The following is a 13,668-nucleotide window of genomic DNA, read 5'->3' as shown; positions in this document are numbered from 1 at the left end:
AACAACCGCTACCTACTACTGATGTACCAAGGTGTGGAACTATAGACTGTCGAATCCTACTATACCAATATAACAAACAACCGCTATCTACTAGTGATGTACCAAGTTGTTGAACTATAGACTGTCAAATCCTGCTACATTTCGTATACCAATATAACAACCGCTACCTACTACTGATGTTCCAAGGTGTGGAACTATAGACTGTCGAATCCTGTTATACCAATATGACTTAAACAGCCACTACCTACTAGTAATGTACCAAGATGTGGAACTTTAGACTGTCGAATCCTGCTATACCAATATAACTTAAACAACCACTACCTACTAGTGATGTACCAAGGTGTGGAACTATAGACTGTCAAATCCTGCTATACCAATATAACAACCACTACCTACTAGTGATGTACCAAGGTGTGGAACTATAGACTGTCGAATCTTACTATACCAATATAACAACCACTACCTACTAGTGATGTACCAAGGTGTGGAACTATAGACTGTCGAATCCTGCTATACCAATATAACAACCGCTACCTACTAGTGATGTACCAAGGTGTGGAACTATAGACTGTCAAATCCTGCTATACCAATATAACAACCGCTACCTACTAGTGATGTACCAAGATGTGGAACTATAGACTGTCGAATCCTGTTATACCAATATAACTTAAACAGCCACTACCTACTAGTGATGTACCAAGGTGTGGAACTATAGACTGTCGAATCCTGCTATACCAATATAACTTAGACAACCGCTACCTACTAGTGATGTACCAAGGTGGGAACTATAGACTGTCGAATCCTGCTATACCAATATAACAAGCAACCACTACCTACTAGTGATGTACTAAGGTGTGGAACTATAGACTCCCGAATCCTGTTATACCAATATAACAACCGCTACCTACTACTGATGTACCAAGGTGTGGAACTACAGACTGTAGAATCCTGCTATACCAATACAACAACCGCTACCTACTACTGATGTACCAAGGTGTGGAACTATAGACTGTCAAATCCTGCTATACCAATATAACAACCGCTACCTACTAGTGATGTACCAAGATGTGGAACTATAGACTGTAGAATCCTGTTATACCAATATAACTTAAACAGCCACTACCTACTAGTGATGTACCAAGGTGTGGAACTATAGACTGTCGAATCCTGCTATACCAATATAACTTAAACAGCCACTACCTACCAGTGATGTACCAAGGTGGGAACTATAGACTGTCGAATCCTGCTATACCAATATAACAACCGCTACCTACTACTGATGTACCAAGGTGTGGAACTATAGACTGTCGAATCCTACTATACCAATATAACAAACAACCGCTATCTACTAGTGATGTACCAAGTTGTTGAACTATAGACTGTCAAATCCTGCTACATTTCGTATACCAATATAACAACCGCTACCTACTACTGATGTTCCAAGGTGTGGAACTATAGACTGTCGAATCCTGTTATACCAATATGACTTAAACAGCCACTACCTACTAGTAATGTACCAAGATGTGGAACTTTAGACTGTCGAATCCTGCTATACCAATATAACTTAAACAACCACTACCTACTAGTGATGTACCAAGGTGTGGAACTATAGACTGTCAAATCCTGCTATACCAATATAACAGCCACTACCTACTAGTGATGTACCAAGGTGTGGAACTATAGACTGTCGAATCTTACTATACCAATATAACAACCACTACCTACTAGTGATGTACCAAGGTGTGGAACTATAGACTGTCGAATCCTGTTATACCAATATAACAACCGCTACCTACTAGTGATGTACCAAGGTGTGGAACTATAGACTGTCAAATCCTGCTATACCAATATAACAACCGCTACCTACTAGTGATGTACCAAGATGTGGAACTATAGACTGTCGAATCCTGTTATACCAATATAACTTAAACAGCCACTACCTACTAGTGATGTACCAAGGTGTGGAACTATAGACTGTCGAATCCTGCTATACCAATATAACTTAGACAACCGCTACCTACTAGTGATGTACCAAGGTGGGAACTATAGACTGTCGAATCCTGCTATACCAATATAACAAACAACCGCTACCTACTAGTGATGTACTAAGGTGTGGAACTATAGACTGTAGAATCCTGCTATACCAATATAACAACCGCTACCTACTACTGATGTACCAAGGTGTGGAACTATAGACTGTCAAATCCTGCTATACCAATATAACAACCGCTACCTACTAGTGATGTACCAAGGTGTGGAACTATAGACTGTCGAATCCTGCTATACCAATATAACTTAAACAGCCACTACCTACCAGTGATGTACCAAGGTGGGAACTATAGACTGTCGAATCCTGCTATACCAATATAACAAACAACCGCTACCTACTAGTGATGTACTAAGGTGTGGAACTATAGACTGTAGAATCCTGCTATACCAATATAACAACCGCTACCTACTACTGATGTACCAAGGTGTGGAACTATAGACTGTCGAATCCTACTATACCAATATAACAAACAACCGCTATCTACTAGTGATGTACCAAGTTGTTGAACTATAGACTGTCAAATCCTGCTACATTTCGTATACCAATATAACAACTGCTACCTACTAGTGATGTTCCAAGGTGTGGAACTATAGACTGTCGAATCCTGTTATACCAATATGACTTAAACAGCCACTACCTACTAGTAATGTACCAAGATGTGGAACTATAGACTGTCGAATCCTGCTATACCAATATAACTTAAACAACCACTACCTACTAGTGATGTACCAAGGTGTGGAACTATAGACTGTCAAATCCTGCTATACCAATATAACAGCCACTACCTACTAGTGATGTACCAAGGTGTGGAACTATAGACTGTCGAATCTTACTATACCAATATAACAACCACTACCTACTAGTGATGTACCAAGGTGTGGAACTATAGACTGTCGAATCCTGTTATACCAATATAACAACCGCTACCTACTAGTGATGTACCAAGGTGTGGAACTATAGACTGTCAAATCCTGCTATACCAATATAACAACCGCTACCTACTAGTGATGTACCAAGATGTGGAACTATAGACTGTCGAATCCTGTTATACCAATATAACTTAAACAGCCACTACCTACTAGTGATGTACCAAGGTGTGGAACTATAGACTGTCGAATCCTGCTATACCAATATAACTTAGACAACCGCTACCTACTAGTGATGTACCAAGGTGGGAACTATAGACTGTCGAATCCTGCTATACCAATATAACAAACAACCGCTACCTACTAGTGATGTACTAAGGTGTGGAACTATAGACTGTAGAATCCTGTTATACCAATATAACAACCGCTACCTACTACTGATGTACCAAGGTGTGGAACTATAGACTGTCGAATCCTACTATACCAATATAACAAACAACCGCTATCTACTAGTGATGTACCAAGTTGTTGAACTATAGACTGTCAAATCCTGCTACATTTCGTATACCAATATAATAACCGCTACCTACTAGTGATGTTCCAAGGTGTGGAACTATAGACTGTCGAATCCTGTTATACCAATATGACTTAAACAGCCACTACCTACTAGTAATGTACCAAGATGTGGAACTATAGACTGTCGAATCCTGCTATACCAATATAACTTAAACAACCACTACCTACTAGTGATGTACCAAGGTGTGGAACTATAGACTGTCAAATCCTGCTATACCAATATAACAGCCACTACCTACTAGTGATGTACCAAGGTGTGGAACTATAGACTGTCGAATCTTACTATACCAATATAACAACCACTACTTACTAGTGATGTACCAAGGTGTGGAACTATAGACTGTCGAATCCTGTTATACCAATATAACAACCGCTACCTACTACTGATGTACCAAGGTGTGGAACTATAGACTATCAAATCCTGCTATACCAATATAACTTAAACAGCCACTACCTACTAGTGATGTACCAAGGTGTGGAACTATAGACTGTCGAATCCTGCTATACCAATATAACAACCGCTACCTACTAGTGATGTACCAAGGTGTGGAACTATAGACTGTAGAATCCTGCTATACCAATATAACAACCACTACCTACTAGTGATGTACCAAGGTGTGGAACTATAGACTGTCGAATCCTGCTATACCAATATAACTTAGACAACCGCTACCTACTAGTGATGTACCAAGGTGTGGAACTATAGACTGTCGAATCCTGCTATACCAATATAACAACCGCTACCTACTTGTGATGTACCAAGGTGTGGAACTATAGACTGTAGAATCCTGCTATACCAATATAACAACCGCTACCTACTAGTGATGTACCAAGGTGTGGAACTATAGACTGTAGAATCCTGCTATACGAATATAACAACCGCTACCTACTACTGATGTACCAAGGTGTGGAACTATAGACTGTCGAATCCTACTATACCAATATAACAAACAACCGCTACCTACTAGTGATGTACCAAGTTGTTGAACTATAGACTGTCAAATCCTGCTACATTTCGTATACCAATATAACAACCGCTACCTACTAGTGATGTTCCAAGGTGTGGAACTATAGACTGTCGAATCCTGTTATACCAATATGATTTAAACAACCACTACCTACTAGTAATGTACCAAGATGTGGAACTATAGACTGTCGAATCCTGCTATACCAATATAACTTAAACAACCACTACCTACTAGTGATGTACCAAGGTGTGGAACTATAGACTGTCGAATCCTGCTATACCAATATAACAACCGCTACCTACTAGTGATGTACCAAGGTGTGGAACTATAGACTGTCGAATCCTGCTATACCAATATAACAAACAACCACTACCTACTAGTGATGTACTAAGGTGTGGAACTATAGACTCCCGAATCCTGTTATACCAATATAACAACCGCTACATACTACTGATGTACCAAGGTGTGGAACTACAGACTGTAGAATCCTGCTATACCAATATAACAACCGCTACCTACTACTGATGTACCAAGGTGTGGAACTATAGTCTGTCAAATCCTGCTATACCAATATAACAACCGCTACCTACTAGTGATGTACCAAGGTGTGGAACTATAGACTGTCGAATCCTGTTATATCAATATAACTTAAACAGCCACAACCTACTAGTGATGTACCAAGGTGTGGAACTATAGACTGTCGAATCCTGTTATACCAATATAACTTAGACAACCGCTACCTACTAGTGATGAACCAAGGTGGGAACTATAGACTGTTGAATCCTGCTATACCAATATAACAACCGCTACCTACTAGTGATGTACCAAGGTGTGGAACTATAGACTGTCGAATCCTGCTATACCAATATAACAACCGCTACCTACTAGTGATGTACCAAGGTGTGGAACTATAGACTGTCGAATCCTGCTATACCAATATAACAAACAACCGCTACCTACTAGTGATGTACCAAGGTGTGGAACTATAGACTGTCGAATCCTGCTATACTAATATAACTTCAACAGCCACTACCTACTAGTAATGTACCAAGGTGTGGAACTATAGACTGTCGAATCCTGCTATACCAATATAACAACCGCTACCTACTAGTGATATACCAATGTGTGGGACTATAGACTGTCGAATCCTGCGTGTCTGTGTATTCCCCAACCCATGACCTTAAGTTCACAAACGTTTTGATGGAAGAAAAAAGAAAAGAAAAGGAAACATCTTCAGCAAAGTACAATGCATTTACAATAGCGCATATCAAGTGAGGGAACTTCTTATACGTATAACTCTGTGCCTTGGTATGGTGAGGGAACTTTTGTTTTTATCTGTTTCCAAACACAAACCAAATATGTCCTACATGTATGTCCCTCCGGGCAGAACAGGGCCTCCACCACACACTACACATATATGGGAGCTACTCTTATTAGACCAGAGCTATATTTAAAAATTATATATATGGCATTTAACACAATCTACCCATCAACCAAGCTAAATTTATTGAATGTGCATATCTAAGCATGAACCATGCACTTGGATTTGAGATTTTAAGAATGATTTCTCCACGATACCTACTTTGAGAACCTAAATAATGTACTCAAAAAAATCAAAATTAATTCATTTATTTCTTTTTAACTTTAAGTATTCTAGAGTCTGAACGATCTGCATGAGTGATTTTTTAAAATATGTATAAACATTAGAGAGTATATAAATAAACGAACTCATCTGATACCAGCTTTGTATTCATGTTTACTTGATATTCATTGGATATGAACAGATAAACACCTTACTCAACATCAACACATTCTTGTTTACTGTGGTTGAACGTGTCCTCGGTAACCAATCCTGTTGATAAATCTAATATACAATTGATCATTCAGTATACCTCATAACACGTTCTGCGTTTCATACAAACAACAGGTTGGTCATAGACATCTGAACATGTAAAACCCATACATATTCTGCAGTTAATTTAACTTCTGTATAGTACTTAATCGATGAAAGTCATAAACTTTTAGAGATCACTCAGATTCTGTAGTTCATGCAATCACAACTGTATTGGCGAAATACATTATGAAGGTCTTCATTAGTTGTTAGGGTTCTCACCCATCAACAGTGAGGGTCTTTTTGAGGCCATGATGTCTGCTTGTAGTAGCTGGTGGCTACATCACTGAACAACACACATGGGGGCATTTACCGCACGCTATCCAGAGGAGTTGGGATAAAGTGTCTTGTCCGAGGTCACATACACATCAGCCTGGGTGTCTTTCAGGTTCTGGGATCTGTTGGTAGTAGCTGGTGGCTACATCACTGCAGGCTAACCAGAAGATTTGGGATGAAGTGTCTTGCCAAAGATCACAAACACCACAGCATAGGATGATCAATCATCACAGCTTCCCGAGAAATGGAAACTGACTCAATTAAGTGATTTAACCATATACATAGTATTTTAACCCATGGTGCCTTAGTCTGATGTTGTATCAACTGAGTATTATGGCCTGATAGAAGATCTGTAGGACGTACATATCTGGTTTTCAATCAATTGAAATCTACTCCAAGGAACAAGGCATTTGATAAGTCGGAACTCATGTGATAATCAAACAATCACAAATCAACACATTCAAGTCCCCTCAAAGTTCCCAGACTTTCTCAGTCTCAGGATGTTATCAGTGAATTCATTCTGACATCCGACTTTGCTATGGAACTGCAAAACAATGAAAAACAGTAACATCAGGCATTTTTCAAAATAACATCATTCATCATCACACATAGGACTTAAAAGCCAATCTAAATTTACATGACATAGATATAGTCTATAACAAGAGGCCCATGGGGCCTGTATCGCTCACCTGGTTGGATTTGACCAAATGTCAAAATAATGTACATGTTCAATTTGTCAATACATATATAAAAATGTACTCTCTGAAAGACCATATGGATTATTTTTACACCATAATGGTGTTTAAAGAAACTAAGTCCCTTAGGGTGGGGAAAACCCCTTTGGCCTATTTTTACATAAGAATTGTGTTTATCTCTTAATGCCCATCGATGATATACATAGTTATGGGATTGAGGGTCACAGTAACCATTTATGCAAAATCTGTTCCCCCATCACCACGGATGTTTCTGACCAAATTGGGTTCAAATCCATTTAAAACTCAAATCTCTATTTCCCCTATTTGGCCCCTCCCTTCAGGCCCCTTGGGGGTCAGAGTCAATATTTATATAAACTCTCTTTCCCCCTTCCCCTAAGGATATTCCAGACCAAATTTGGTTCAAATCCATTCATTACTTAATAATTAATAGCGATTTAAAGGATTAACCCCTATTTTTCCTATCAGACCCCACTCCCCAGTCCCCTGGGGATTCAGAGTAAAAAATCATACCAACTCGGTTCCCCTTCTCCAATGAATATTCTTGACCATATTTGGTTAGAGTAAAAATTCATATAAACTCTGTTCCTCCTCACCTCAAGGATGTTCCTGACCAAATTTGGTGAAAACCTATTCAATACTTTAGGACTAGTCGCGATTTAAAGGAGTAACCCTACTTCCCCTATTTGGCCCCGCCCCTCAGGCCCCTGGGGGTTGAGAATAAAGATTTACACAAACTTTGTTCCTCTTCCCCCAAGGATGTTCCTGACCAAATTTGGTTCAAATTCATTCGTAACTTTATGACTAGTAACGATTTAAAGGAGTAACCCTATTTCCCCTATTTGGCCCCGCCCCTCAGGCCCTGGGGGTTCAGAGTAAAAATTTATACAAACTCTGTTCACCTTCTGCCAAGGATGTTCCTGACCAAATTTGGTTCAAATTCATTCATAACTTTATGACAAGTAGCGATTTAAAAGGAGTAACCCTATTTCCCCTATTTGGCCCCGCCCCTCAGGCCCTGGGGGTTCAGAGTAAAAATTTATACAAACTCTGTTCCCCTTCTGCCAAGGATGTTCCTGACCAAATTTGGTTCAAATTCATTCATAACTTCATGACTAGTAGCGATTTAAAAGAGTAACTCTATTTCCCCTATTTGGCCCCGCCCCTCAGGCCCCTGGGGGTTCAGAGTAAAAATTTATACAAACTCTGTTCCCTTTCTGCCAAGGATGTTACTGACCAAATTTGGTTCAAATTCATTCATAACTTTATGACTAGTAGCGATTTAAAGGAGTAACCCTATTTCCCCTATTTGGCCCCGCCCCTCAGGCCCCTGGGGGTTCAGAGTAAAAATTTATACAAACTCTGTTCCCTTTCTGCTAAGGATGTTCCTGACCAAATTTGGTTCAAATTCATTCATAACTTTATGACTAGTAGCGATTTAAAGGAGTAACCCTATTTCCCCTATTTGGCCCCGCCCCTCAGGCCCCTGGGGGTTCAGAGTAAAAATTTATACAAACTCTGTTCCCTTTCTGCCAAGGATGTTACTGACCAAATTTGGTTCAAATTCATTCATAACTTTATGACTAGTAGCGATTTAAAGTAGTAACCCTATTTCCCCTATTTGGCCCCGCCCCTCAGGCCCCTGGGGGTTCAGAGTAAAAATTTATACAAATTCTGTTCCCCTTCTGCCAAGGATGTTCCTGACCAAATTTGGTTCAAATTCATTCATAACTTTATGACTAGTAGCGATTTAAAGGAGTAACCCTATTTCCCCTATTTGGCCCCGCCCCTCAGGCCCCTGGGGGTTCAGAGTAAAAATTTATACAAATTCTGTTCCCCTTCTGCCAAGGATGTTCCTGACCAAATTTGGTTCAAATTCATTCATAACTTTATGACTAGTAGCGATTTAAAGGAGTAACCCTATTTCCCCTATTTGGCCCCGCCCCTCAGGCCCCTGGGGGTTCAGAGTAAAAATTTATACAAACTCTGTTCCCTTTCTCCCAAGGATGTTCCTGACCAAATTTTGTGAAAATCCATTCAATACTTTAGGACTAGTAGCAATTTAAAGAAAAAGTTGACGGACGACGGACGCCGGACGCCGGACGACGGACGCTGCACCATGGCATAAGCTCTTCGGGCCAGGTGAGCTAATAAAAACGGAAAGCACAAAAACAGAAAGTGTATCCTTACTGCTTAAATTCTGGTATTACCATTGTACATAAATTTTTATTATCATTTTTTTTTTTCAATGGCAAAAATATTCCATATTTTTAGTACTGAAAATGTATATACCTTTACAGGTGAGAAGATCGGGTGTGGTGGTGTATAATCCTCCTCCCTGTATAAGTCATTCAATCGAAGCCAAAGTTCATCACTTGCAATGGCTGCCAGCTGTGTACAGATCTCCATGGAAACCTAGCAAAGGAACAAATCACATTCTATAATTATTTTTAAGACATCAAGCTTCATCAATCAACACATCAATAGTCCTCTTTAAAAAGATGTAATTGTGTTATGTGATGTCTCTCTGTTATTGAGAGATACTCTACATTTTAACTTTAAAAAAACCCTATAATAAGAATCAAGTTATTAAGCTAATTGCCTTTTGAACAAGTAGGCCACGAAGGTGGAGCAATTATTGGTATGTATTTATAATTACGATTTGATTTTCCTCTGTTTGAATCCTTACCTGTTGTAGTGGTTTAGGTTGCCGTGTACTGAGGTAGGAAGCACACACTCCAAGGATACTATCTAGGCAGTTCCCAGACAGACCAAGCTTTAGATAAAACAGATTAAACTTTATTAACTAACAGATTAATCATCATTAACTAACAGATTAATCATTATTAACTAACAGATTAACTATTATTGACTAACAGATTAGCCATTATTGACTAATAGATAAACTATTATTAACTAACAGATTAGCCATTATTAACTAACAGATTAACTATTATTAACTAACAGATTAACCATTTTTAACTAACAGATTAACCATTATTAACTAACAGATTAACCATTATTAACTAACAGATTAACCATTATTAACTAACAGATTAATCATTATTAACTAACAGATTAACCATTATTAACTAACAGATTAATCATTATTAACTAACAGATTAACCATTATTAACTAACAGATTAACCATTATTAACTAACATATTAATCATTATTAACTAACAGATTAACCATTACTAACTAACAGATTAACCATTATTAACTAATAGAATAACCATTATTAACTAACAGATTAACCATTATTAACTAACAGATTATCCATTATTAACTAACAGATTAACCATTATTAACTAACAGATTAAGTATTATTTACAAAGTATATCCATTGGGTGTCTATCACCACAGAAGAATTTGTATCACTAACTAAATTAACAATTATCTCAAAAGATTTTCAACTAAAGTCAATATTGCTAATACTCCATGTACAGCACTGTACCCTAGAATAGATCCAGGTAGCATAATTGTAATCATTAAGTCATGCCTTCCAATTTTAGAGACTATTTACACTGTGACAAAAATAACTTTACAAAATTTTTAAATTAATAGAATCGTTTATAATATAAATTGTGAATCAATACAATCCAATATTTAAATTTTGGTGGCAAAGCCACGATATAAACTTAGTAAAAAGATTTGCAGTCTATGTGACCATAATTGTGACAACAAACAATCTGTTAGTTGTCATAAACGTGACAACAATCCATGCCGCGCATGAATATATTCACCCACCGGAACTACTTGTAACCAACGTAAATCGTATTTTATGTTAATTAAAAAGTATCAAAAAGACATTTTATACAATATAGTTACACAAATAATAAAAAGAATTGAACAAACTTTGTTTTTTTTCGTATTATTTCAATGCACTTTTTTGTTTGCCAATCTACACATGACAAATGAATTTTGAAAAAATAGGCTGTTCTATTTGTCGAACCCCATTGAGGAAATCGCTGAATATTCGCATTTTTATGCTAACTCAATTTCAATTTTCAAAAATAACAAAACGAATATGTCGAGAATGTAAATATAAGCATTAAACTATCTTTTTTTGGTGCCTATGGTCGATATAGATGCCAGAGCTTTGCAAACAAACGTCATATTTAGCTGAGAGCAATGTGACCAGAGTGTCTACACATCGAGAGGTGTACCTGAACGGTGAGACTGCCGAGCACCTGAAGGGCCTGTTGTTGTAGTCTACAGCTGACAGTATACAGGTATGCCTGACCCGCCTGCAAGCTGTGAACAATTCAACATTGAACAGATCTTATATTTATTCTATGTCAATTCCAAGGAATAGGTAAAGTTGTTTTTGGGGGCCACAATTTTCATGTCTACATGATCAATCAAGTCCAGATAGCATGTAAACAGTTCAAAGGTAATGTAACCATTAAGTTTTTTTGGTGCCTTTGTTTCCAAATTTTCAGAATAATGTGATGCAGGTGTATGAACATTGTTTCCCAAAAATAGTTTCCAGGGATTTGATTGGAATAGAAGGTTAAATCTATCAAATAGGTTTTGTTTATGGTGTGTATAACACAGAAAGATAACAATGATAATTTAACATATTTCAAAAATACCTAGAGTAAATCATTTGCCTCCTTTGTCTACAGTAAAAATAACTACAGTGACCAACCAAAATTATTGTCACCTAATTCTTTTTCTATATATTTCATTTATTGAACTTTAATGACTTCCTTTTTCGATGGATTTTCATGAAATTCCAGACAATTGTTAGCTATTCCATCCAATGATTTTTTACATATTTTTCTTGCGCTTTATTTTCCTGAAATAGATGAATACAATGTATATGCACTATAACATAAGTGTAATCTTGTTTGTTCAAAACTGTGAAGTGCAATATCTTTTGAAATTGTCTACAGAAAATTATACAAATATCATCGGAGAAAAGGGTAAATAACTCTCTACATGCTTTTGAAATCTTAATAAATTCCATTGAAAAACATTGAAAAGTTATCATGTGGCCAAATATTTTTGAAGGAACATCACTGTATATATGTATGTACATCCTTTGTATAGAGTAAATGTATAAATTCCGGGATACATCAGTTGTACTGTACCTGATCTGAGACTGTTTATCCAGGAATGTTCTAATGACTGGCAGTACATCCTTCACCACGCGTTGTTTTAGAAAGTCTCCACTCATACACACCATTACTGACAGAACCTCTAGAGCCTGGTAGGGATAAAGAATATCGGACCGCACAATGAGCATGGTATCACAATGCTTCTTATCTCCTCAATTCCTATTGTTGTCTTTTTTATTGATTGAATGATTTCAAAATGAGTAGTGCCAAACACATGTATACCCCACAGGGGCTTGTCACGATTTTCCAAGAGATAGTCCATACATAGATTTTCCAAGTGATAGTCCATATATAGATTTTCCAAGTGATAGTCCATATATAGATTTTCCAAGTGATAGTCCATATATAGATTTTCTATGTGATAGTCCATATATAGATTTTCTAAGTGATAGTCCATATATAGATTTTCCAAGTGATAGTCCATATATAGATTTTCCAAGTGATAGTCCATATACATGTACCTGACGTAGACAGGTCTTTACCTCGGGCCACGTAATTTTAAAACCAGACCTCTTGTCCCGGAGTTCCACACAGACATCTTACCTGAAGTATTACCAAATAAAACCCAGTCACGACAATTTTTGTTTAATAAACGGGATATTATATATACAAATAACAAACGATTCAGGTAGGCGAAAGATCGGTAATCCGGACGGAATATCGGGGCTACGGGGGTTGGTATCCCGAGGAGAAATTTCTCATTATATTATTAATTATCAATTATATCAATATATCCCAAAGATTCCTTCGTACTATGTCGTCATATCCCAAAGATTCCATTGTATTATCTTATTACATCCCAAAGATTCCATTGTATTGTCTCTTCATATTCATTGGATTCTATTGTTTTGTCGCATTATATCCAAAGTATAAATAAACAATATAATTAATCAGTATAAATACCTCTGATTTACACTATATTGATGCAGTGGTCGTCTTAAAATCCCTTTGTTGCTAAAGAGGAAAACTACGTCTTATGAGTTTAACCTTGCGTTATTTTATGTCTCAGTTTCTTATTGATGGACAGTAGCATTTAGAACATCCGACAGTCAATAAAAAAAATCTCACATTTGCTTTTGTAATATCATCTCTCAGAAAATGTCACCTTGCTCAGAAAATCGTCATGCTCGTCACAATCTGACGATGTGACTAATTTTGAGCACACATTTGCAATTGCATCGCCACTTTCAGTATTAGTTTT

At 37.3% G+C, this 13,668-nt stretch overlaps 1 protein-coding gene across 1 annotated transcript; it reads right to left on the bottom strand.

The window, feature by feature from the left end:
• Positions 1-6,196: 6,196 nt before the first annotated feature.
• Positions 6,197-12,623, bottom strand: LOC117314713 (TELO2-interacting protein 1 homolog). Its single transcript, XM_033868802.1, has 5 exons — positions 12,441-12,623; positions 11,511-11,598; positions 10,030-10,116; positions 9,633-9,755; positions 6,197-7,171 (listed from the first exon to the last, which is right to left on the bottom strand). The coding sequence occupies exons 1-5, from the start codon at positions 12,593-12,595 to the stop codon at positions 7,088-7,090; spliced, it is 537 nt and encodes a 178-aa protein (XP_033724693.1). The 5' UTR covers positions 12,596-12,623; the 3' UTR covers positions 6,197-7,087.
• Between the last annotated feature and the right edge of the window lie 1,045 nt (positions 12,624-13,668).

This window comes from Pecten maximus, chromosome 16 (assembly GCF_902652985.1).
Source record: "Pecten maximus chromosome 16, xPecMax1.1, whole genome shotgun sequence".
Lineage (NCBI taxonomy): Eukaryota > Metazoa > Mollusca > Bivalvia > Pectinida > Pectinidae > Pecten > Pecten maximus.
Note: the sequence above shows the minus strand (reverse complement) of the source record. Positions and strands in the feature narration are given on the sequence as shown.